Genomic DNA, 24,786 nt, shown 5'->3' on the forward strand with positions numbered 1-24,786 from the left:
TGTTTCTTCCTTATTGGTGAAGATGCTTCCTCATACTTCATATGTATCTATAAATGTATATATACACATTTACTTAAAAAATAAAGGTTACAGGGATGTTATAATTCATTCAGCAGTTATAGTTAGAGTTATTCGAATCACTATACTTTGCAGCCTAAGGTAACTATAACTCATGCCTTTGGTTTTTTAAGTGAATGTCTATTTTAAAAAAGAACAAATATTTCTAACTATAACGTCCTTGTGACCTTTGTTTTTTTCAGTGAATTTCTATGATTTTTTTAACGTAAAGTAATTTCATTACTATACATTAATCCAACCACCGCCGCACATGGCCTGCCTGCTCCAGTCCCTGCAGCCACCCCCCTATAACTACCTAAACCCGATCCGCGCACAGCCGGAGGCGAGGGTTGACCACAGGACCTGTCTCTCTGGTTGTAAGATTAGGTGTGAGAAGAAGTCTCTGGGCGTGAAAGTGACTGAGGGAGTGTCTGTCATGGTGTGAGATTGTCTGATTGCGCACCAATAGATGAAAGATGCATTCACCTCCGCAAAGGATTTTAGATGGTTCTCAATATGAAATCAAGGAGTAAACACACTTGCTTTGCCTATGCCAAGCCCAGGAGTTAGGATCATTTATTCTTTCCAGAGGTGGAGCTTTACTTTGGGCACCTGCTACAATTATATTTGTAAGTGCTTCCTGTTGAGGTTTCATTTCTGTGAAATGAGCATCATAGCGACAATGGAAGCTTATCTGCTTGTTTATCCAACAAGAGTCCACAGTTTTGCACAAATTGTCTATCCAACTGGAGCACTTTCTACTTGTTAGTATTTGCTACCTCGTAGGGATAATGACCAGTGTGAGTGAGGGAGCCGTACCCCCCGATGGATCTCGGTCCTGGGGACCCCTTCCCCTGGGACCCACTACAAGTTAATGTAGGGGGCTGCTTGGCTTCCTCCCTAGGCCGATCTTGGCCCCGGGGACCCCATCCCCCAGGAATGGTCATTAATAAATGGAGGAGGGTCCACCCTCCCTGGGACTATTTTGGCCCTGGGGACCCCATCCCCCGGTGCCCATCCATCTCTCCTGGGTACCTTCCAGGGCACCCAGTCACCATCGATGGAGACCACGGGGGAGCCTCAAGGCCCCCGCAGTCTCAACCAGCTCTCACTTGCTGAAACTGGAGTGTTTGCTCTGACTTGGTGGGAGCTGTCAAAGCTCCCGCCAAGTCAGAGCAAACAGCTATTTCCCGGGGGTGGGCCCCCCTGGACCTAGCAGGAGCTGCATCTAGGGGGTGGCGGTCCCCTCCAACCTTAAACCTTAAACTTTCTCCCAGGGAGGTGGCGGTCCCTGGTATTTAAAAGAAACAGTGCCATGGAGGTGGTCGTCTCTGGGCTGCGGGGTGCTGCGTGGCACCCCCTACTATTTCTTTCAAGCCCAGGGGAGGTGGCAATCCCTGGGTTTGTAGGGGGGGGCAAATGGGCCCTGCATACATTTAATGATTTGCCCCCGGGAGGTGGTGGTGGTCCCCAGTGCTGCGAGGGATGTGAAGTTCCCCCTTAATGTGAAATGAATTGCCCCAGGAAGGTGGTGGTCCCAAGGGCTCAAGGGGGCACATGGGCACCCACACATTAATTCAATAATTTGCCCTGTGGCAGTGGTAGTCCCCAGGTCCACACATCATTATATTTATGAGCCCTGGGGAAGTGGTGGCCCCTGAGACATAAAAATGCCCTAGGAGGAAAGCCCCACGCGCCCCCCCCCCTCTAGGGCATTTTTATATGCCCCCGGGAATTGGCCCTCGCGGGGCTTTATTAAAAGAGGCGTGGGAGACCGCAATTGTTTTCTTAAAAACTTTGTGCCTATGGATTTGCGACCCCATGCCCTCAGGTAACTATAACTTGTGCCCAATCATGCACAGTTTTTTCATCAACACTGTTACTGCAAATATTACATTGATATTATCAATTATGTTATCGAAGTTGTCATGAGTGCTGTAATTTGTGTGGTAATTAGTAGTGTATGGCGAGGGCACAAGTTATAGTCACCTTAGGGCACAAGCTATAGTTACTTGAGATAACTCTAACTATAACAGGTGAATTTCTATGATTTTATGCGTGCCTAACTATAACGTCCTTGTAACCTCTGTTTTTTTAAATGAATTTCTATGTTTTAAAAAATTCGGGAAATGCCGTCAACGTCGACTCCTAAACAACAAAGTCCTGGTTAACGAAAGCAGAACAACGCTTTCCTTAACCACGACTTCGTTGTTTTGTGCCTTAACCAAGCATGTGCTGAACAACGCACATGCGTGGTTAAGGCACAGACAAGGGAGTCGGCTGAGGAGGATGACGTGACGAGGCGACGACTCAGGTAAGTGGGGCGGGGATGGGGGGGTCGGGGTTTTAGTGTTAAGGCCGGGGGTGGGGAGGGTCAGGGTATTTTCTGGTTTAGGGCCGGGGCGGGGGTGGGGGTGGAGCGTCGGAGTTTTAGGTTTAGGGCCGGGGTGGGGGGTCGGGGTATTTTATGGTTTAGGGCCAGGGGCGGGGGTGGGGGATCGGGGTTTTAGGTTTAGAGCCGGGGGTGGGGGGTAGGGGTATTTTCTGGTTTAGGGCCGGGGACGGGGGGTGGGTAGTCGGGGTTTTAGATTTTGGGCCGAGTATTTTCTGGTTTAGGGCTGGGGGTGGGGGTAGGGGGGTGGGGGTTTTAGGTTTAGGGCCGGGGTGGCGGGTCGGGGTATTTTCTGGTTTAGGGCCAGGGGCGGGGGTGGGGGGTTGGGGTTTTAGTTTTTGGGGCAGGGTGGGGGGGTCGGCTATTTTCTGGTTTAGGGGCGGGGCAGGGGCAGGGGGTCGGGGTTTCAGTTTTTGGGGTGGGGGGTCGGGGTATTTTCTGGTTTAGGGGCGGGGTTGGGTAATTTTAGGGGCGGGGTGGGGGCGTGGGGGGTTTTAGGTTTAGGGGCAGGGTGGGGGGCTCGGAGTAATTTTAGTGGTGGGGGTTGGGGTACATTAGGTTTCGGAGATGGGGTGGGGGTTGGAGTTGTTTTAGGTTTTGGCGGTAGGGTTGGGGTCAGTTTTAGGGGCGGGGTGGGGGTTGGGGTTTTAGGTTTAAGGGGTGGGTTGGGGGTCGGGTAATTTTAGGGGCGGGGTGGGGTATTGGGGGGTTTAGGTTTAGGGGCAAGGTGGGGGGCTCGGAGTAGCTTTAGTGGTGAGGGTACTTTAGGTTTCAGGGATGGGGTGGGGGTTGGGGTTGTTTTAGGTTTTGGGGGTAGGGTGGGGGCCAGTTTTAGGGGTGGGGCGGGGGCAGGGTAGTTTTAGGGGCAAGGGTGGGGGTGGTTTTAGAGGGGCTGGGGGGTCGGGATAATTTTTAGGGGTGGGGTGGGGGGACAGTGGGGACGCATGCAGGAACAATGGATGCCTATCACTAATGTCTTTACCAGGAATTCCTTTACAACGAAAAATCGTTGTTTAGGCATTCGTAGTAAAGGCATTAGAGGTAACAACGAGGTTGTTGTTCCGACCTCGTTGTTCAGGCATTCGTTGTTCCGGCAGGCGTCATTCCGACATACATCCTTAAAATTCTATTTCCTAACTATAACCTTTGGATTTTTCAGTGAATTTCTATATTTTATTTTAATGTAAAATCTGACTGGGTATTTGAGTGGGTGTATGAGGGTCACTAGGTCTGTGAGTGGGAGCATGAGTGTGTCACTGGGTCTGTGAGTGGGTGTATGAGTGACTGGGTTGGTCTTTGAGTGGGTGTAAAAGTGTCTGAGTCTGTGAGCGGGTGTTTGATTGCTTGAGTGGGCCTGACAGTGTTTGTATTAGTGTATGAATGAGTGTGTGAATATATATATATATTTTTTTTTTATCGTCAGGGTTCACAACTCTGCCACGACATTACACTAGGACAGCGCTGAGCACCCCAATGGAGTTGTGACTCTACACTTGTGGCCAAAAAAATGGTAAGGGTTTGTAACATTTTAGAAGTAACATTTTAGAAGTAATACAGCGTCCCTCAGATACCCATGAATAATCCCCAAGGTGTCAGAGTACCTTTGCCCTGACCACTTCTCTTGTTTTCTGACTCAAATTTCATTCCCTGGGACCATTGCCCTGTTAATAAAATGGCAGCCGCAACTTTCTGCACAGGTTGCGCCAGCCAGTCACACTGCTGCTTCTGGCATGCAGAGTCACGACACTCTGAGTAGGAGTCGCAATGGATCTGCTTCCCTATATTACAAGTTTGTTTTCCACCTAATTCCAAGAAAAGGTCCCTTTCTGGACCAGGGCCTTGCTTTCTGCCAAATTTGGTGTAATTCCGTCCAGTGGTTCGGGCACTATCACTGTTCAAAATTCCTAAGGAAAAATTAATCGAGAAAAAGCGTTTTGCCCCCCCCCCCTCCGTTTTCTCGCCCCTGCTTGATGGACCCGTCCCCGAAACTATTCAGACAGCAGCTAACAAGTGTGTGAATTGGTGGGGACAATTTTGTGAAGATTCGTCAACCGGCACCAAAGATAAAGATAAACACTTTTTCTATAGAAAATAGGTGCTAACGATAACTATATGTACATATATATATATTTCTATATATATAATCGTTGCAGTCCATTTCTCAAAGTGATTATTTGCCCTGTTTCCACTTATTAAGTTTATATAGTGTTGATCAAAGACATGTCCTTAATAGGGAGCATGTTAGATGGAGTAATTAACCATTTGATAACTCAAACCTTTTCTGGAGTAAACTCTTGGAGACTACAAGGTAATGAATATGGGCAAATATAAAACAAGGGAATACAGAAATAATATTTTTAGTTCTGCACTATCAAAGTAGCTACTAAACCTTTTCATTCTGACTTTCATTCAAACATTTCGTATTACTAGCATGCTAATTGATGAAATTAAATAGTAATAGTAGTAAAAAATGGGCTAACACCATAGTCACTTAAACGAAACAATACTAATTTATTTATATAAAAATAACATAAAATATTTCAGTGCCTTTACAGCCGGCAAAAACCTACCTACCACACGTTACATCAAAAAATTGTCTGGCATATAAAAAATTTACAGAATCGAGCCTGGCCTCTAGCCCATATTTTAAAGGAACAGTTTTTAAAAATAGACACCTTAACGTTATAAAATATAAACAGTCCATTATCATATGTATGTAGGAGCAACAACCTCTTAGCGTACAATTAAAGTTCCCGTCTCCAGCTTGGATAGTTTTCACTATATTTCTGCGTGCCCTAATGAGGTTTAACCCTATTTGGAATTTCAGTAAAGCATTACTTACGCATGGAGGAATTGGGAAGCTCAATAGGTGTATTTACACATTAGAATCCTTCCAGGTGTCTCTTAAATAGACAATAGAGCGTCCAGTGGTCAGATAACTTAAGTCTCTCACCCAAGATTCCATAATGCTTATATTTTCTAATTCCTTCCTTGGTAAGACATTGGCGTAACAAAACATGATGGGGGCCCCTGCATGGCACATGGAGGCCCCTCTCTGGGCTCACTCAGGAGCTCTCACACCAGGGTACTGTGCTGAGGGGGCCCCCTGAAGCTCGGTGTCCCCCACACCAAAGGGGCTGTGGGGGCCTTAGTTATGCCACTGGTAAAAGAAGAGGGCATCAAACCTAAAGTTAAGTGTATGAAAATAATTTGCAATCCAGTGAAGGTTTGCCCACATAGGTCATTCTGGTAAATTTCCTTAAAAAAGTGGTATGGCATATTTAACCTAGGATTTATTACCCGCTTATGCCAAAACCATAAGCAAAGATTCAGCTCTATACTGTTCCAGGATGTTAAATGGGCTTCTACTCTAACAGATTGAACCACTGCACATTAATGGAGGCATGAGAGATTTTGTAGGCATTTTCTTCTGTCTTATCCAAATTGTACATTGAGCTCAAGCACAGAATTTGTGGTGGTACCATAGATTGGTATAACAAAACTCTGGTTGTAACTTAGGTCCACCAAAGTCCCTTCTGTTGTCAGCACCTGAGTTTTCAAAGCATTTATGTACATTTTTCAATATAATTTCTTATTGAAAATTATAGCTGAGAACCCTTAGTAGGGAGTTTCTTCCACGTCATCTTCCCAATCGACTAAATAAAAGGTTTACATCCATCCTCTATTATCAACATTTTTGTTTCCCCAATATTGTTGAACAATTTAAATACTATAAAACACAATATTTAAGGGGAATTAGGGCAGTGCGGCAGGACTTCATTCTGCACTGCCCTACCCAATGTGAAATGGCAGAAATGCACTGAATTTATGAATACGGTGCATTTCTGTCCTTTCCCCCTGTGCTGGCGCACAATTGGCTGCCTAGCGCCAAAGCAGGCAACCTTGCATCATGGTGCAAGAAGGCATGAGTTGCATGCAGGATTGTTTTTGTGCAGTAAGGAATGCCTTCCTGCACAAAAAGAATACAGAGAGGCGTTTTCCTCCTATTTGTGCTGTAGAGGAAAATACGAGGAGAAATTAAAATAGTTCTCCTTGTTACACCTGCTATAGGGAGGTGTAAGGTTTTGGCATTGCCTCGGGTTTCCATGATTTTTTAAATATGGGCTTCGTCAAATTCCATAGGTGTTGCCTGGGAAACCCCATCTCAATGCCCATGGAATGCCTCCTTGGCACAGAGTAAGGTAACACTTTGTCTTACTCCTTATGTTTAAGGCCATACAATGCCATGCAAGGTGGCTTTGCGTGGCCTCATAGATATGGTTGAGAGACTTGAGCCACCTCAGCATCAAAGAAAAGTGACACTCCAGTGGCGCAAGTGTCTCAAAAATATACCCCAATATGTTTTGAAGACTTTGAGATTCCTTTGGAGCCCTACTTGCGTGGTATTCAAAATACCTGACCTCTGTGATTTTGAGATGAAACTCAGCCCTTGCCAGAGAGCACAGGTTCAGAATATGCACAATGAAGAAAGTTGGGGGGTCTCCTGACCTGTCACCATGCGCTATTTTTCTACCATACCACATAGAGGATACTTTTTACTTCCAGTCATATTTCAACATTTCCAGCTACTCCAGCTTTTCGCTCATCTTTTTTTATTTTTTAATCCTCATTTGGTGAAACGTAGTGCATCCTTGACGGTTGGTGTGTGCTTCTAACTGTCTTGATGCATGATCAATTCGACTATTTCCAGTAAGCCTGGGAATCAGAACAAAACAATCAATCTGCAGAATAGCCCAAGGCAGTGGTTTCCAACCTGTGGTCTAGAAACCCCGGGGGTCCGCAAAGCCTCCTCAGTGGGTCCGCAATTGCTTAGAAAATAAGTAATATTAACAAATTAATAAAGTGTATATAAACAAAGTGGCTAAATGTAGTAATTAAATTTTTTAAACGTAATGTAAATGTCAAGGAATGTGAAATTGGAGGCTAAAAATTATCTTCAGATTGATTCATGGGAACAGTGCAAGTGCATCAAACAGAATATAGTATGGCCAATGTGTGGTTTCAAATTAATTTAGCAAAGCTCCACCTCACTATTAAAATTACATTTTATTTTTTGTATTTATATTTGTCTGCAAATTAAATAAAATGTGTTATCATTTGTGTATGTGTTTGATGAACGCTTGTTTCTGTATTTTTTGTGTATTGTCTTGCATTTCAAATCATCAACCATGTTTAGGCTGGGGTCTCCGGCTTCCAATAATTATACAGTGGGAGACCCTGGGTTCCTGTAAAGATAAAGTGGGGGTACATAGAAGTCAAAAGATTGGGAACCCCTTGTCTGAGGAAACCTGAGAATGTCTGTTTGTGCTTCTACACAACTCTTATAATTTGATTTATGAATGTTGTTTTCATATGGATCAATTTAGTGTTGGTCCACGACAAGTCAAATCAACTGGACAGAATGTTGTTATGCAAAGTAGAAAAATAATCCATTGCCAAATAGATACTCACCTATAGTTGTTACCACTGTTCCCACAAAGAAGAAGGAACTGCTAAAGTCCCAGTTGGTATGATCTATTCCTGAATTATTCCCTAAGGGGTGAATTCCTCGCTTAACTGCTTCTTCAATTACCTGTAATTTGAAAAAAGTGTTTTAAATCAAGACATCCGAATTACAAATTACGAATTACAAATTCAAAGAATCACACAGCTCTGCACTTAGTCAGGAGTTGATTGACCCCTACACACACATGACATGTATAGGTTTACCCACATACATACATATACACACACACACACAAACACACACATAGCACACGATAACAAACAAGAACAAAATAACATTTCTCATAACTAAAAAGCATTGGCAAATCAAATATGCCTCGTTTTAATGTAGTAACACAGGGACTCGCAACCAAGTATACACAAATTCACTTTAAATGCATTAGAACATTGAAGCCAGACTTTGTGGCTTTGCTAATGCTTGCTTTATTTGGGAATGGCATTTGACTAGAATGTGTTTATAATAACATATCCACGGTTTGAGCCTATGAGGTGTTTTAGCTCCAGCGTGACACTCGCTGTGATTTGTCAGGTTATTTCCCTCAGTCAGTCATGTCTGCTGTTACTCCTCTTTTTCAGAAACTCACCGCACATCTCATACCTATAAACAGTGGTCAAAGTGTGGGGCATCCGAGGGGAGCAACGTGCTACTACTTTTTAGGTCAAGCCTGCGAGAGCATGCACTAACCCTTGCGTTCTCACTTGAGAGACTCTTGTGCCTAATAATGGGCTCGAAACCCACCATCATTGTCTGTATCCTTTGCTGCCTTCTTATTGGGCAGCAATTACCAAGCGTCACTTCCCTATGATTCTGTGGCGCATGGACCAAGTACACATCAATTGCTTTGATTAGTGTCAATAAATCGTGTTGAACTAACCCACAGTGCAGCCCATGGTTAACAACCATTAACAAAAAAGTGAGAGGCCTTTTTAACCTGTCTTCTTTCCCATTTCGTATAGGTCTCTACCGATGCATTTAACTGGATTGAAGCTCTGTGTTCACACACGCATGCCAGAGGTCATGCAAATGGTCCCTATCGCCACGTATCTTGCACTTATGTTGCTGACTACAAAACTACTGTGAAACTGCTCTCGCCATTGGCCCTTCCCTTCATGCCAACCTTGGCGCACGCGCTGCTCTTGTTGGGGAGGGGGTGTGGAAGGGATAGACCCCCTTTGATGAGTCCACCTGGGTGGCCACAAAACCGGTTAAACTGGTCCTTGCAGGTCCCCAGGGACATTAAGGCACCGCCCTCAAGGTCCCCTTCGGGGGAAACCTTTGCCATAACCCCTGCACACCAGCCACTCCAGACCTTCAATAGCTTTCAGCACATATACTCTTGAAACATGGTATTTTGTGGAAAAAACATGGCCACATTTTATTTCTGCATGCATGATCACAATTCAACTACTGGTTCATAAATCATCCTCCTTACAGGTCATAAATCAAGCTACAGTGTCATAAGACATTAAGACAGGCGGATCATAAATCATCAGGCAATATCATAAATCACAGAGCCACCATCAGTCACTGTGGGAGGACCTTAAATCATCTGCCATTTTTTATGTGGGGGTTAGCTTCTGTTTGGTGTTTAGGCTTAGCTCGCTACCTTGTCTGTGTGTTTAGTGCCCGGGTACTACCCCCTATTGGGGTGGCTCAAACTGCTATTAGACATCTCCAGGTGAGTGGCTGTTTTCTTGGCACCCCGCCTTGTCAGTGAGCTACCTTAAGCAACAGATGTCTCCTTCTCAACCACCACACTGGCTGGGAGACTCATGTCTCCCAGCGGCTCCCCAATCTTTTTAAAAACTTTTATAAGCAGCTTGCCATTGCTATGGCTGCCCATAGATTTGCCCAAAACACTGCTGTTAGAAATGGAGTCTCTAGTTGGAAGAGGTATACACCCTTGTCTAAGTAGGCACCACAGTCCTAGTCAGGGTAAGTCACGAAACAATCCAAATTATCCTGCGCCCACCCTCTGGTACCTGGGCAGTGAGCAGTCAGGCTTAACTAAGTAAAGTATTTGTACAGACTTTATACCATAACACAGTGAAAACACCACAAAAAGAAACCACACGGGTTTAGAGAAAATAGAGAATATTTATCTGAACAAAATACTGTTGAAACAAGGAAAATCCAATGAACACAAGCAAAGGTATGAATTTTTAAAGATTAAATTCAACGAAACCTCCTAGAAACACAATAGCTCTTACTGGGGCTATCATAGTTGACAGAGTCGTTCCCAATAATCCGACACCACCAGTGCCGGTCACGGAGTCACACGGACCCCCCAGCTACAGTACCTTTTGAAAACAAAGAACAAGGACATTGCATGGAGTCGGAAAGAGGCATAGCTGGAGTCGGTGCAGCGCCAGTCCCTTACAGCTTACGAAGAAAAGGCATTGGTTCTGCTTTGCGAAGGAGGTTAAGGTGAGGTGTCAATTCCCTCCGTATGTGGGGTAGATAATGTGGCGTTGTCCACGATGCATCAATTCCTTGTGACCCAGCGGGGTCGCTAGTTCCGGTCCATCCGGACATGATGTGTCGACTTTGCAGTGTCGCGATAAGTCTGAGTGACATCAGCGGAGTTGCAGCAATGTCGGTTTTGCTTTGCAGGCCGCAGTCATTGCATGCAGTGAGGTCCACAGAGCAGGAGCAGGCTGTGGCATTGCTAATGTTGCTGAAGTAGTTCCGGAGTCTCTGGAGTCGGGAACTAGCAAAAAGCTAGTAGTTGAAGTCTTTGCTGTCCCTGAGACTTCAGAAAAAGGAGGCAAGCTAAATCCAAGCCCTTACAGAGCACTTTTGGGGGAAGGCAGAGCCCTTCCAGCACAGTCAGAGGCCAGTAGGGCAACAAGGCAACAGCAGGGCAGCATGCCTTCTCAGCAAAGCAGTCCAGAGAGTCTTTTGGGCATCCAGGCAGGACTTCTGACAGAGTTCAGGTGCAGGTCTAGAAGTGTCTGAGTTGGTGGGGTCAGATACCCAGTTTATACACTCAAAAATGCCTTTGAAGTGGGGAGACTCCAAAAAGTGGTTTTGAAGTGCACAAGTTTCCCTTTCAGCCCAGTCCTGTCTGCTATGGTCCCGTTGGGGGTTATCAGCCCTTTGTGTGAGGGCAGGCCACTAGCCTTTGAAATCTAAGTGTCATGTCCTCTACACTTCCAGCCCAAGAAGGCCCATTCAGTATGTAGATGAATGCAGATGTGACTGCAGATGCAGATGTGAGTGTCCTGTGATTGTGGTTGTCTGGGTGAAATGCACGAGGGAGCTGTCAACCAGCCTAGGCCAGATGTTGATTGGAGACAGGCTGTAAGGCACAGATGGTTTTAAGTACAGCAACATGCTCACTTTCTAAAAGTGGCATTTCTAAAATAGTACCATAAAATCCAACCTCACCAATAAGCAGGATTTTCTATTACCATTCTGGCCATACTAAATATGACCTGGTGACCCCTTTCAGATCAGAATCTAGCACTCATAAAATATATAAGGGCATGCCCAATGAAAGGAGCAGGCCTTGCAGTAGTGCAAAATACATTTAGGAGTTTTTGCCACCAGGACATATATAACACATATATACATGGCCTGCCTTTTACCGACATAGTACCCTGCCATATGGGCTACCTAGGGACTACCTTAGGGGTGACTTAAATGTAGAAAAAGGGGAGTTTAATGCTTGGCAAGTACTTTTAGATGCCAAGTCGAATTGGCAATGAAACTGCACACATATGCCTTGAGGCATGGTAAAGGGGCTACTTATGTGGGTGGCACAATCAGTGCTACAGGCCCACTAGTTGCATTTAATTTACAGGCCCTGGGCACATGTAGTTCACTTTACTAGGGGCTTATAAGTAAATCAAATATGCCAATTAAGGATGAACCAATGTTACCATGTTTAAGGAAGAGAGCATATGCACTTTTGCACTGGTTAGCAGTGGTAAAGTGCGCAGAGTCCTAACACCAGCAGAAACAGTGTTAGAAAAGTGGAGGGAGGCAGGCAAAAAGTCAGAGGTGACCACCCTAGAGCTGTCAGGTCTTACAACTGCCATTCCGTCTTCTGACAAGTGTACCCTGTCTGGGGTGTACTTTTCTGGACGGCGCGGGTGTATCAAACCATGCCTGATACTTGCCATGCCATTTGCCTTGCAGAACTTGGCCATTTGCCTTGCAGAACTTGGCCACTATTATTCAACGTTTGTCTGGAATTGTCGACTGCTCCTTTACATGCCATGCCACTTGATCCTGGGGATCATCTCTGACCAAAGTAATGTGGTGCTGCCTATTGCCCTTGCTGTCTCAGTAAGCCCTAGTAGAATGTCCTGTTAGAGGTCTTTCCAACCCAGCTGTGCCAGATCATTGCCCCAAGTGTAGTAATAAAATATCTTGGGATCAGGAAGCGGATGCCCTCAACCTGTCCAATGTTGCTGACAGCTGACTCCATCTCATGCCAGAGTACCCCCCCATCTGATGCTCGTGGTAACCAGCGCTCCGGCCTGCTTGTTGCCGCCATGGGTCCAGCATGACTGCATCCTGCGGAGGATTGAATGCCCGACTACTCAGACTGTCCTAGGTCGGGACCCTGTCAAAATTAGCATTCAAAATAACACATACAGCCATCAGCATCGTCCGTACTCCACCTCAAGTTAAAACTACATTAGCTGAGGCCCCACATAGGACCTATAAGCATTGGAACGCCATCTCTCACCTCTTTTATTTTTCCACAGAAAACCATGTTGTGCTGCCATTGTGGCTGCTCCTATCCTGAAAGAGTGGGACCTGAAAGCTGAGGGGGGAGGCCTGCCTGACCCAGAGCCTTGCTCATGATCACCAAGAATTGAAACCTACTTAACAGTTCTTCATTAGCATTTATGAAGAGTGGGCCGGGCTCGTGGGGCGCACCTCCAAATAAATGTTGAGGCATCACATGAGGCAACATCTATGGTCTTCTATTCATTGCAGCTTCACTCAGGTTCCTCTTCCCATTTGGTCTGTCTTGGAACTCCTGAGCAACAGTTCCATATTTTTCCCATCTGATCTGACATCCTCCCTTTGTATACAAGGGGCGCCTATATCCTTTTTGGCTGGGGACACCAGTTTGCTTACCCTGAATGTCCAGAAAAAGGCCAGCGTGAAAGCTGCTCTAAATAAGGTAAACTCATATGCATTATTCACCAGACCCCGTGAACCCCCCACTATTTTGGTCAGTTTTTCAAAATCAATTGGGCACCTAGCATCTTGGTTCTTCCATCTCTAAATGCTTCTACCCCTTTATGAATGTCTTGATGTAGTGTAAGCATTCGGTTTGCTGCCTTCCTGCAACTTAGAAAAATATGCAACCGCTGACAGGTGGGTCTGCGCCCAGGATTTAGACTTCTTTTGTTTGAAAATCCATTCAATTAATCACTTCGCCCCCTTCTCTGTGCCCACTGGGTCCTCGAATTACTGCAAATGCCCCACCGGCAAGGCTGTGTCCGCGTATTTCTTGTACCGCTTCACTGTCCCAGGTGCAGGGACTTGTTCGATTGGAAATGTGAAGTTTGTTCTGTCAGGTCCCACAGATCCTCTGGAAAGGGGGTCATCATCTGCTGTGTGTGCGGTGCTAGCCTTCTGAACCTGGACATCTGGGAAAGAGAGAGTGCATCTGCAAATTAGTTCCTCTCCCCGGGACATGGCATGCCCTGATGTCAAGGTTCCCCATTAACTGTAAACTCATGAGCCGCCTCAGCAATTTTAGTGTGTCTGGACAGCTGTTCCCTTGACTATTGCCTGCACCACCCCTTTGTTGTCAGACCACAGTGTAATTTTCTTGTTTTTTTAGCCTGTTACCCCAAACTGTCAGTGCAACCACTATGGGGAACAACTCGAGGAAGGTTATGTTCCTTGTTATTCCCAGCTCATGCCATCTCGTAGGCCACTACCCCACCCACGATTCACTCCTTAGTATTGCCCCGAAACAGTGACGGCCTGCTGTGTCAGTGAAAAGGGTTGTTTTGCTGTCACCCAACCCTCTCTCAATATAAGGAGACCCTCAAATTGAGCTAGGAATGCATCCCACACAGCCAGGTCTCTCTTTACATCTTCTCCCAGTTGGGTGTGGTGGTGTTTTTCCCACAGGCCTGCTGTTAGTCTAGTTAAGTGTCTGGCAAACACACGCCCGCTGGGAGGATCCTAGCCTCGAAATTGAGTTTCCCTATTAGCCACTGCAGCTTCCATAAAGTGCCTTTGTCTCTCTTGCACATGGCCCCAATCTCCTTGCTTATTTCATGGACTTTTGACTCTGGATGTGTGGCTATCCAGTCCAGCTCAGTCCCAAGGAAAACCAAATTAGTAGTAGGACCCACTGTTCTGTCCTCAGCCAAGGAAACCCCCAGCTCTGCAGCATGCTCCTGGAAAGCCTTCAGTGTGTACTTACAGTCCTGCATTCCTGCCTTCCCTATAAATAGGAAATCATCCAAGTCGTGGAGTTTACCCCTTGCTGGTTGCCGTTGGTGTAATGCCCACTCCAGGAAAGTGCTGAACTTCTCGAAATAAGCACAGGATATAGAACAACCCATTGGCATTACTTTGTTCACATAAATCTGGCCATTGTGCTGAAAACCCAGTAAGTGGAAACTGGGTGCACAGGTAGGAGTCTGAATGCGGAATCGATGTCGGCCTTCGCGATGAGAGACCCCTTCACTGCTGCCTTAACAATGTCTATAGCATCTTCAACTGTAGAGTAGCGTACTGAGCAAGCCTCGGGGCTAACCCCGTCATTGACTGATGCACCTAACAGAAAAGAGAGGTGTATGAGTCTAAATTGACCTATTTCTTTGGGCACTACTCCTAAGGGTGAAATTACCAGGCCCTCGGAAATGGAGTGGAAAGGGCCCCGCTATGCAACCCTGCTCCTTTCTTTCTCAATATTTGCTTGGACTACTTCCAGGTGCTCCAGGGACGATTTCAAGTTCTTCCTGCCCCCTCCCGCCCTGTGAAGGATCCCTCGAGAGGGAGTGTAAATCCTTCCTCAAAACCCTTCACTAACAAACTAGCATCCTTCTTGTTGGTGTAATCATTGGCCAGCCTTCTCAAAACATGTGTATTTATGGTGGACCTCGCTAGCTGTAAATGTTTCTATTCTCTAAAGTCCCCCCAGGGCTCCATCCTCTATGAGCGCTTCTTTTTCTTTTCTTTCTTTTCGGAATCGTGCTTGTTGTGCCTGTATCCTGACGCTGGCTGGTCACCCCCATAGACTGAGTAGACATGACGGGCTTTGCATGCCGCTCCCCACGAACAGTCGTCAGTCTCATATTTCCAGCGAATTGCTGGCGGGCCTTTGTCGAAGGGCTGTTTCCATCCTTGAAGAGGCTTCTGTCTATGCCATTGTCTACACCTGTCATGCTTGCGCTTAACTTGGAATGAACAAAAGGGTTGCTCGCACTTCCCTGCCCATGCTTTGACTTCCTTGGCTATCATCATTCTGTGTATGACACGTCTTCCTCGTTCCATTCCATCTCGGAGTGTGCCTGCATCTTAAGACTGAACCCCTTATCATATTCCAAACGCACGTCACCTGGAAACTGCCTGTGTGCCTCATGTATTTTTTTTATTCATATAACCACAAGTCTGCGGTGCAGTAGGGGAATTTCTCAACTATGACACTTGCCATTATCCCAAATGCATTCAATGAACTGTTGAAATTCCTCTCTCTTCTGGCTCTTTTTCTCTCTTGTCTATCTTCCTCTTTTTTATTGCTTACAGTCAGGTCTAGCCCTTCTATCTGCATTTCCAATCATGTACAAATATCAATAAACTCCCTCCTCCAAATTCACTCTTTGACTGCCAAAGGGATGAGATCTGCCAGAACTATTGCTTAGCAACCATTGATGGATGCCCTAGTGATGCCCTTACATAGGCCTCTGGCGCTTGACCCCTTGTTTCCGTGTTTTTCTGGGATTGTGCACAATTAACCCCGTGTTATCCCATGCTGCATTTGGAGATGATATATTGACCTGTATGGGGTCCTCTTTTTCCCCCGGTGGTGACTTGTGCGTTCAAGTGCCACCCACCCGTTAGCCCTTGCCCCTGTTCTGAGCTTCTACTGAACAATATGGGTGCAAATGACTTCAAACACTCTTTCACAATTTCGCTGAAATGCTCATCCTTTGCTGTCTTTCTACTGGCTTCTCCAATGGGACCCTCGGTTGCTAGGCTGGCTGCCTGCAGCTGATTTGTGCGCAATGCTGCTGCTTGGCTGATGACATTTGTCGGTGCCTTCTCTCACCTTTGAAGCTTCCTTGGTCTGGGCCGCTCCTCTGTTTTGGTGGGGGGCCAGTCAACATCCTCCACTGTGCCTGCAGGCGCTTCATCCTGTTGATCGCCACGCTCCTCATGCAGCTTCTCTTCCAGCTTGCTCTTAACCACTCTTTGTCGTTATCATGCTTTTCTGCTTCCACCCATAGCCTCTGTTATATTTCCTCCATCTCAATCAGGTATTTATTCGGACCCTGCTGGTCCATGACTTGAATTTATGCCTGGGTTCTTTGCATGCCTATATCGTTTGATATTAGCCACAATGGTAATGCCTGGTTGAGTCTTCTGAAATGTATATAGGACTGTCCAGGAGTCTGCCCTGTTTGCCCTTCATTATTACTTTTGGTTTTTGAGATGAACCAGTCAACCGCCCCTTTAAGAGCTATTTGGGTAAAAAACAAATCCACCTCCCCTGTAAGAGCTGCTTCCCGTTAAGGTTGTGTTCCACACAGAAGGGCAGGCTCCACACAAGAGGCAGGCCTTTGGAAATCATTGACGATGCCCTGACAATAAGAAAGTCCTGTCGCACATGACCGATGCAGTGCTTGGCCCCCGGATCTCCTGGTGGGTACACCCCTGGAAATGCAGTGCCCAGGTAGGTCCCTTGTGATCATTCGCACAGCATTTGATTAGTGTGTTGGGACAAGTTACAAACGTAAGACCCAAGCAAGGGCAGAGTCGTGTTGCGCCGAATGGGCAGTCCTCTTCACTCCCACCCTACGATGAGTGGGCATGTGCAGCATGTAGAGCAGGGGCAGAGTCGCATCGCCCTTACCAGGCAGTCCTCTGTCTCTTCAAATCCATCAATGTGGGTGCGTGCAGTGTCTTGTAGCTTTTTCGAGGGCAGAGTTGTGTTGCCCCGACCGGGTAGTCCTCTGCACTTTACACTCTGCTGATGTGGGCACAAGGCCTCTTCTTGCTTCTTCTTGGGCAGAGTTACATCACACTGACCAGGCGGTCCTCTACCCCCATTAAACTTCAAAGGAGGGAAATGACCACAGGCACACCTCGCCTCAATGAATTGGCACGTGTAGCATCCGAGTTTCCCAAGGGAGGGCAGAGTCATGTTGTCCCGACCAGACAGTCCTATGCCTTGAACGCTTTGATAGCTCCAATCACCTCTGCATTGCCTGTGGATGCGTGCAGCACTCCAGCACCCCAATCGTCAGGGGTGCACTGCCTCACAAGGGCAGTCTTATGTCCTCCACCCCCCGATGTTGATTAAGATTGCTGGGATGAGGCACCTCCCAGTGGACCGATTGTACGTTCCAAAGAGTCTGACCACCATGCTGTCTTGTCTTCATGTGTGTGCTCCTGGAAAAAGAGAGGGGCAACACGCATGGCATATATGCCCCCCAACATACCCTTGCAGGTTCCCTACGTGGTTATCCCATTGGGGGTTCAAATGATACCTGTGCCCCCATTGGCCCCCTTCGCACCAACTTTAGTGAGCTCGCTGCTCTTGCTGGAGGGGGCATGGAAGGGGATTGATGAGGCCACCCGGGAGGTCCCAAAACTGGTTAAACCGATCCTTGCAGGTCCCGAGCAGACCTTAAGGTGCCGGCCCTCGAGGCCCCCTTCGGGGGCAGCCTTTGCCATTTCATCTGTTTTGTGGCTTTTCTTGTAGTTATCCGTTCTGTCCCAGCATCAACCCCCTTCACATAGGTGCAAGATGCAAAACCACTATGTCGCACAGGCTGTTGCCAGCTTTTCATGCCTACTGGCTATTTAAATAGGATATTTGCACACACTAAACAACAACTGTGTTCTTCAAACAAAAATACATGCACAGTAAAGAGGCTGTATTTGATCAGAATATCCTCTTCTGACCTGTGTTTCCTATTTTTGAAAGTAATTCTTGTAATTTCATCCCCCCCAGCCAAATAAAGGGGGCATGTCTTCCTCTAAACCGAGGCTTAGTCAGGCAGCACAGTATAACTAGACAGCAGTATCTTAGCACAGACATGGGGGGAACATTACCACATCACTTCACTGAAATCATTTCAGAAGACCGTTTTGGTTTTGGTTTACATTCATCCATCCACACCAATAGTTCAACCATTAAGTTGCCTATTTCTGAACTATTATGTCCTTCAAGGCCTCCCCCCTTGCCCGATCCAAATTCAGCTTCCTAGGCTCTCTAGTCTAGTTATTCTTCACCCCTCTCCTTGCCCCCATCTGGTGCTACCTCCCCGGCACCCACCTCGTTGTGGTTTTAAAAAAAGCAGTATGACACAAGCAATGGTGGCAGGGGCATAGTGCATTTTTTTAACAGCCATGCTGTCCACCAGCACACTCCCTCCCATTGACTACCCCCAACCGTCCTCTATTTCACAAACCCCACCGAATAACAAAGCCAATAGCTCACCCAGAGGCGAGACCTATTGGCTTTGCCATTGCTTGTTTAATTGTAGAAAAACAGTTCCCCTACTTTGTGTGAAAAGATAACCGTTCTCAGAGGGTCATTTCCGACAGCTAAAATGCTTCAGCTGAAATGTAAGGCAGGAAGTGTCATGTGCTGTAAAATCGAGGACAGGCAGATGGCTAAATAAGCCTTCTTGCCAGGATGCCTGCTTCCCTGAAAGAAATGTAAATGTGTGCAACTGGTCAATCTGCAAGTGTAGAGGGTGCTTGAAAGCCCATATTGCCTTTATTGATGGAATCACTTGAAGCTTCCTGATGACACATATTTATACTTTTTGAATGGTATTGTAAGGGAGCTAAGCTGTGACGTGTGTGCTCTTAAAAGGCAATAATAAAAAACATTTGCACTACTTACAGTCTAGGTATTACTAAAACCCATATTTTGGACAGTGGTGGTTCCTCAGAGGAGCGTCGCCACCCCCTGCCGGCATCAGCTGCAAAACTTTAAAAAAAAAATATATATATATATATATATATATATATATATATATATATATATATATATATATATATATATATTTATTATTGTTTTATTTTTAAAGGGGTGGGCCATGGGGGATGACAGAGATGGAGAGGGAGTGTTATGCGCTCCCCTCAGTGTGCATGTGTGTTTGGCCAGCAGTTCAGGATGGCCAAACACACATGTGCACTGAGCTCTCTCCAACCTGGCACTGTGTTGCCAGGTTGGAGACAGCAGGTAAAGGCTCCCAGTCTGTTATTCTCTGCTCACACACTTAGGATTTCTTTAAATTGCAATGATTTCCTAATAAACTGTATTTATATTTGGCTATAATCTGTCAGTACCTGTTCTATTAACCATGTTCATTTTCAATACCGAATATCTAACCAAATTGAAGAATATAAATATGCAATCAACTCCTCTGGGACTCTCCTACAATGTATTCTCAAGAGGTGATTTATCCAATTCTTCTTTTTCGTTTAATCTGTACCATACCTGATAGGTATACCTTGGCATCATCCTTTGTCTTTCCACATTACTGTGGGTGTTTTGGATGAGGTAGTTCTCTCAATTTTCCATAAACTAATTTCACAGTTATAGTTTCACAGCCCTGAAAAAGCCCCAGGTAGAGATTCCCTAGGGGGCGAAACACGTGTTGGCTTTTTTTTCAAGTGTACACTAATAAAGATCTTCTGGATTTCCCACTTGGATTCCGTGTATCAATCTTAAAACCTAAAATCGGCATATACAAGTTTGGAACTTACATACTGGCTATATAGTGCGTTTATCAACCTTTTGTAGTCACAGGCTCTCAGTCTGCCTGGAAGCGCAAAGGCGGGGCGCTCAGTCCAATCCTGAACCTGATCTCCTGCTGTCAGCAGCATGATAGCAGCATTAGGATTGGCCACAGGACAGGCTGTGAGCCTGCGCCTTCAGTGCAGCCTGAAGTCCGGTGATACGTCGGGAAGTCAGGCACGTTTAAAAAAAAAAATGTTTTGTTTGTTTTGTAGTCTCCCATGCCCTCCCTCCGCCACACGCCACCCCGCCACTTTACACTGCAGCGAGCCATAACTGACTATGGAAGCACTTTTAAACCCTTTTGCACCTTTTGTAGCAGTCTGTCTTATACTCTGTGTAATGCAAGTTTAAAATAATGACTTACATGTTATGAGTGCTTTCTGTCGCAGACTAGGGCCTTTTAGCACTAAACATACCCAAGTCATTATTCTCAACTACACTAACCAGGATTCAATTCTGTGGCTCTCTGGTGTAGTGCATTAACTAATAGTGGTTTCATAATGTACAATAGTGTATTTCTGCCTGATTAACGTAACGTAATTTGATTTTATTTTTCATTTAAGGTCTGTGCTATTTTATGTGTAGTTACCTGAGGGTGAAAGGCCGAAAAAAGTTACAGAATATTTTGTTTTTTCAAGCCACGCCTGTGACCACGCCCCCACGCTCACCTACCCCACCCCTATTGCGCACAGCATCATAGTTCCCATACTTTTTTAATGCACCTCGACCACTGCCTATAAAAGTGTTATAAAATGAAACTCTTACGACTGTGTGTTAAAGTATTTGTTAACTCCCCTGGAACCATTCCGTGAACAGAACATTTTGAATAAACTGTTTCTCTTACATGTCACTTTACTACTGTAACTCTCTAATCCTGTTAAAAGGTAACGCAGCTTTTGAACTTTAAATATTTACACTTCAAGAAAATCGATTCAACTTGGTTTTAAAGTTCTAAACTAATGCTTCCCAACACTGTTGAAAGAAAGTGTGGACTAATAACTCTTTAGCTGCCAAAGGCACTGTTTTTCTTTCCAAGTAAAGTCCTTCAGACCGCCAGCCCGTATTTTGTTTATACATTAAGTGCGCATCTTGGAGGTAATGCAGGCCACTCTCTGCCACTTTCCCCCTCTTGGTCAATTCCCTGGCAACAACCTCACTGAAGGAAAACAGTGCAGCACCTACATGAGGAAAAAGTTCTGAAAAATGCATCAGCGACAGGCATGAACACAGTTGGCACGCTACATAAAAACCCCAAATAAAAAGATGTAGATTGTAAGTCAGGTTTGGGGTAATGTTAGGGGAGGCACCTCTGAATAAAACAAGCCTTGGAAAACTCAATAGGTTTCATCTATGCCAAATCTACTGGCTTTGTCAATGTTTTTTTTCCATGTTACACAGCAGTTGAGTCGCTGTGAAACATGACTTAAAGTAAACAAAACACGCATTTGCAATGCAAGGGGTCTCGCGTTTACTCGAGTTAAAGCTATAACTTTGTTAACTCCTAATCGGACTTTTCTTGACACATAAACTAAAAAGTAAAAAAAAATCACATGAGCGAGCCGACGTCCGTCATGAGGGCAGAGCAAACACACAAAGGGAAACAGAAGTTCGCTTGCAGTGAAATATATTGGCAAAAGTGTAATTATCCATCTTTCCCGCAAAAGTGCAAATATCCATGTAATCGGCAAAAGTGCAAATATCCATGAAATAAAGTAGTCCAGAAACGGTGCTGAAAACACAGAGCCTCGCATGTTTTCAGTAGTTGGCCCGTGTGCTCGAGGAGGGCTAAACGCTGGAAAAGGCATGACGTATGCATGCCTTTCATTAATGAAATGAAGCGAACGGTAAAAGGCAAGCCCACAACCAACCAAAATGATAGGCCTCACATGGGCGTGGTTACAAGCCCGTAGAGAGATAACAATAGGAACCGAATGCTTTGCGCTCGACCCTAAAGAGCGCAATGGCGCTGCCAGCATTGGCGGTGTCATAGCACTTTTTTAAAGGAATAGGATCCCTGAGGCAGTTTAATGCACAGTGAACATTCTGCAAATGGCTTCATTCGAAGGAATATCCAGAGGGTCCACAAAAGATTGAGTGGAGAGAAGGGAAGCAGGCAAAAGAAAATACAGGAGAGTAGCAGGACGTCTCAGGAGCAAACAAGCAACCTACCTGTAAGGTACTTCAGAGCCGTATCTAAGTAGTAAAAAAGAACCATAAAAATGTTCGTGCCATAAAAAGACAATTACATATCTCTGCCATACCAGACAAATAAATATCTCATATTGCCAAAGCAACAACACCTGAGTAGATGGTGGGAATGTGTAAAGCAGAGGCTGTCTGCCCCTTGCCTTCATTTCAAAGCCTTTGTTTAAGCCAGTGCTAGTAAAGTGAATTATTTATGGTAAGATGAATGAGGCTATGTTCTATTTTCATCCCTTGCAGGAGAGTACTCTGAATCGGGCTCCGAGCTATCAGCTCAGATGGTTTTTAAGCCTGATAAAAGCATTCCCTGGCATCAGTCAGTCCGCTGGTCAGAGACCGGAGTTGCATGCTCCTGGGCCTCAAAGAATACAGGGTTGCACCAGGATGCTCTTGATATAAACATATTTATTTATATGTTTCAAGGGATCACTTTGCTGATTGGCTATCAGCCCAAGTATGGCCTAAATTAAAAATTAAAAAGTGCTATGATGCGCTTAATGCTGACTGCTTCATAACCCTATTTTTTTAAAACTTTAAGCGGGGATAAAGAAGAGGGACTGCAGTGACATGCATTCAAAGAGTGCATGTTGAACAGTAAAAATGAAGTACGTCCATGGCAGGAACCTGCAGTGTAATGACAATGGGCACCAGAAGTGGTACTTGGTCCAGGCCCCACTGCAGGATGGCTTGAAGATCCAAGCCAAGGAGGAGGTGCTGACCAATAGTAAGTATGGAAACAAGACTGACCTAGAAGCCAGGTGAGAGCCAGCCAGTGGTAAGTAAAAGGAAACAAGAGCGGCATGGGAGTCAACCAAGTAAGTTAAGGAAAGTAATGGGTAGGAAAAAGCCCCTTTTAAGCTTTTATTTTAGCAGCAAGAGATTTCCCAAGCACAGTGCAAGCGCTGTGTAGGGGAAACCTAAAAACATAACAATAAGAAGAAATGAGGGAAACATCCCAAGTTACAAGAAACACAAAACTCATGGATAAGCAAGGCTTTTGGGGCCTGAAAAAGAGAAGGGATGCATGTCCAATCTCTGATTACAGGTCATGATTTGCCTCCACAGCTGTGCTTCCATTGGGCCTGAAGGAGTCTGTTGCTCAGTGTAGCGGAAGGAAAGAGTATAGGGTGGTAGAAACTAAAAACAAAAAGATAGGTAAAGGAACCAGGGGTGTAGCTACCATTGGTGCAGCAGGTGCAACTGTACCTGGGCAGAGAGCCCTAATGATTGCTGTATTCAGAATACCAACAGCAGTCAAAGGGACCTTTTTTCTTGCTAACACTAGGACCCATGACATCCTTGCATGCTACTGAGAGAAACATGTTGGAGTAGTAAAGCAGGCATATAGCGGAATGGGAGCACCACCTGCCTTCCTGTGATGTATTTTTCTAGAACTATTTTGAAAAAATTCATGTCCAAGTTTCAAAGAAATATCAGTATTCATTCCCATTCTGTCATCAGGCAAAAACATTTCCCCCATTTTGTCTGATTACTCAGTCACCTCACCAAATATAACCATATTGAATCAAAAAGATTTGTACCATCTCCGTTTGTGTAACAGTAGCCTGCACAGCTGAAGTGTCCAGACTTGTCTCAACATGACTAGAGTACATTGTTGGCCCTGACTCATGACAACAAATTCTGTACATAAAGGACAACCACAATCGTGCACCTTTAAAACAATTTAGCAATACACACCTTCTACTGCATTTCCACACCTCGCTGACCATCTCATACTCAGCCAAACACATCACAACTACAGCAAAGCTTAGCAAAAATAGATTAATCTGGCTGCACCTGAAAAAATACCTTCAGGACTTGTGTGAAACCGAACCCAAAACCGATCTTCTTGATTACAACTTCACTTTTTCCTACTAACAGTAATTACATCCATAAGTGTTAAAATGCCAAACAACCAACTTCAAAGAGCAACTCCTTTCTCAATTATAAATGTCAAACACATCTGGAATACTTCTCTCTCAAACATCATCCATGGCAATAGTGGCAAACCACATAAATGTGACTAATCATCACTAACATACTTGTATGACTGGTGGAAACAAATAGGTAACCACAGAAAACCTAAAACTTGCAAAGACACAGAAGCTACTCTCTGAAGAGCGGGAGACCAGTGCTTTGGACCCTGAATAGTTTATATATATTCCAGGAACTCTTTACCCTTAAACAGCCACCTAACCACCGCCAGACATACAGAGCTCTTTCAAAGATCACATCTAAAGCCAAGCATTTGATTAGGACTGGGACCACCATTGAATATAGATGGCATCCATCACTCTCAAGATCCTCAAATATAAGTAATTTCCTAAATAACTCTTTCCGAGGGCCTCAAAGCTGATGTCAAAACCAATTGTTACCAGCAACCCTGTTAGCTGAAGTGTGTTTGCTCCAAGTTTATATGCATACAATAACAGTTTGGTTTAGTGAATCAATGACTAGACTCATCATTTCACTTTCCCTGAACAAGGTCCATTTGTTTGTAGGTCAAGGATCATGTATTGTACTTTGTATCTGATCCTGGGCACCATCTTCAGGAGAGTGATCTATTATTTGTAGCAGACTTGCTAGCATTACAGTTATTTAGATATCGAAACATTCTAATTTATTGCTAAATGTATTACG

The 24,786-nt window shown here is 45.1% G+C and overlaps 1 protein-coding gene across 2 annotated transcripts in view; it reads right to left on the reverse strand.

The window, feature by feature from the left end:
* Nucleotides 1-24,786, reverse strand: part of LOC138259619 (potassium channel subfamily K member 16-like) — a 157,397-nt gene that overhangs the window by 97,202 nt on the left and 35,409 nt on the right. For both annotated transcript variants that reach the window (XM_069207466.1, XM_069207467.1), the window contains exon 2: nt 7,922-8,042. In XM_069207466.1, the coding sequence (XP_069063567.1) occupies nt 7,922-8,042 (121 nt within the window). The remainder of the gene's footprint in view (nt 1-7,921; nt 8,043-24,786) is intronic.

The sequence above is a fragment of the Pleurodeles waltl genome, chromosome 9 (genome assembly GCF_031143425.1).
Source record: "Pleurodeles waltl isolate 20211129_DDA chromosome 9, aPleWal1.hap1.20221129, whole genome shotgun sequence".
Taxonomy (NCBI): Eukaryota; Metazoa; Chordata; class Amphibia; order Caudata; family Salamandridae; genus Pleurodeles; species Pleurodeles waltl.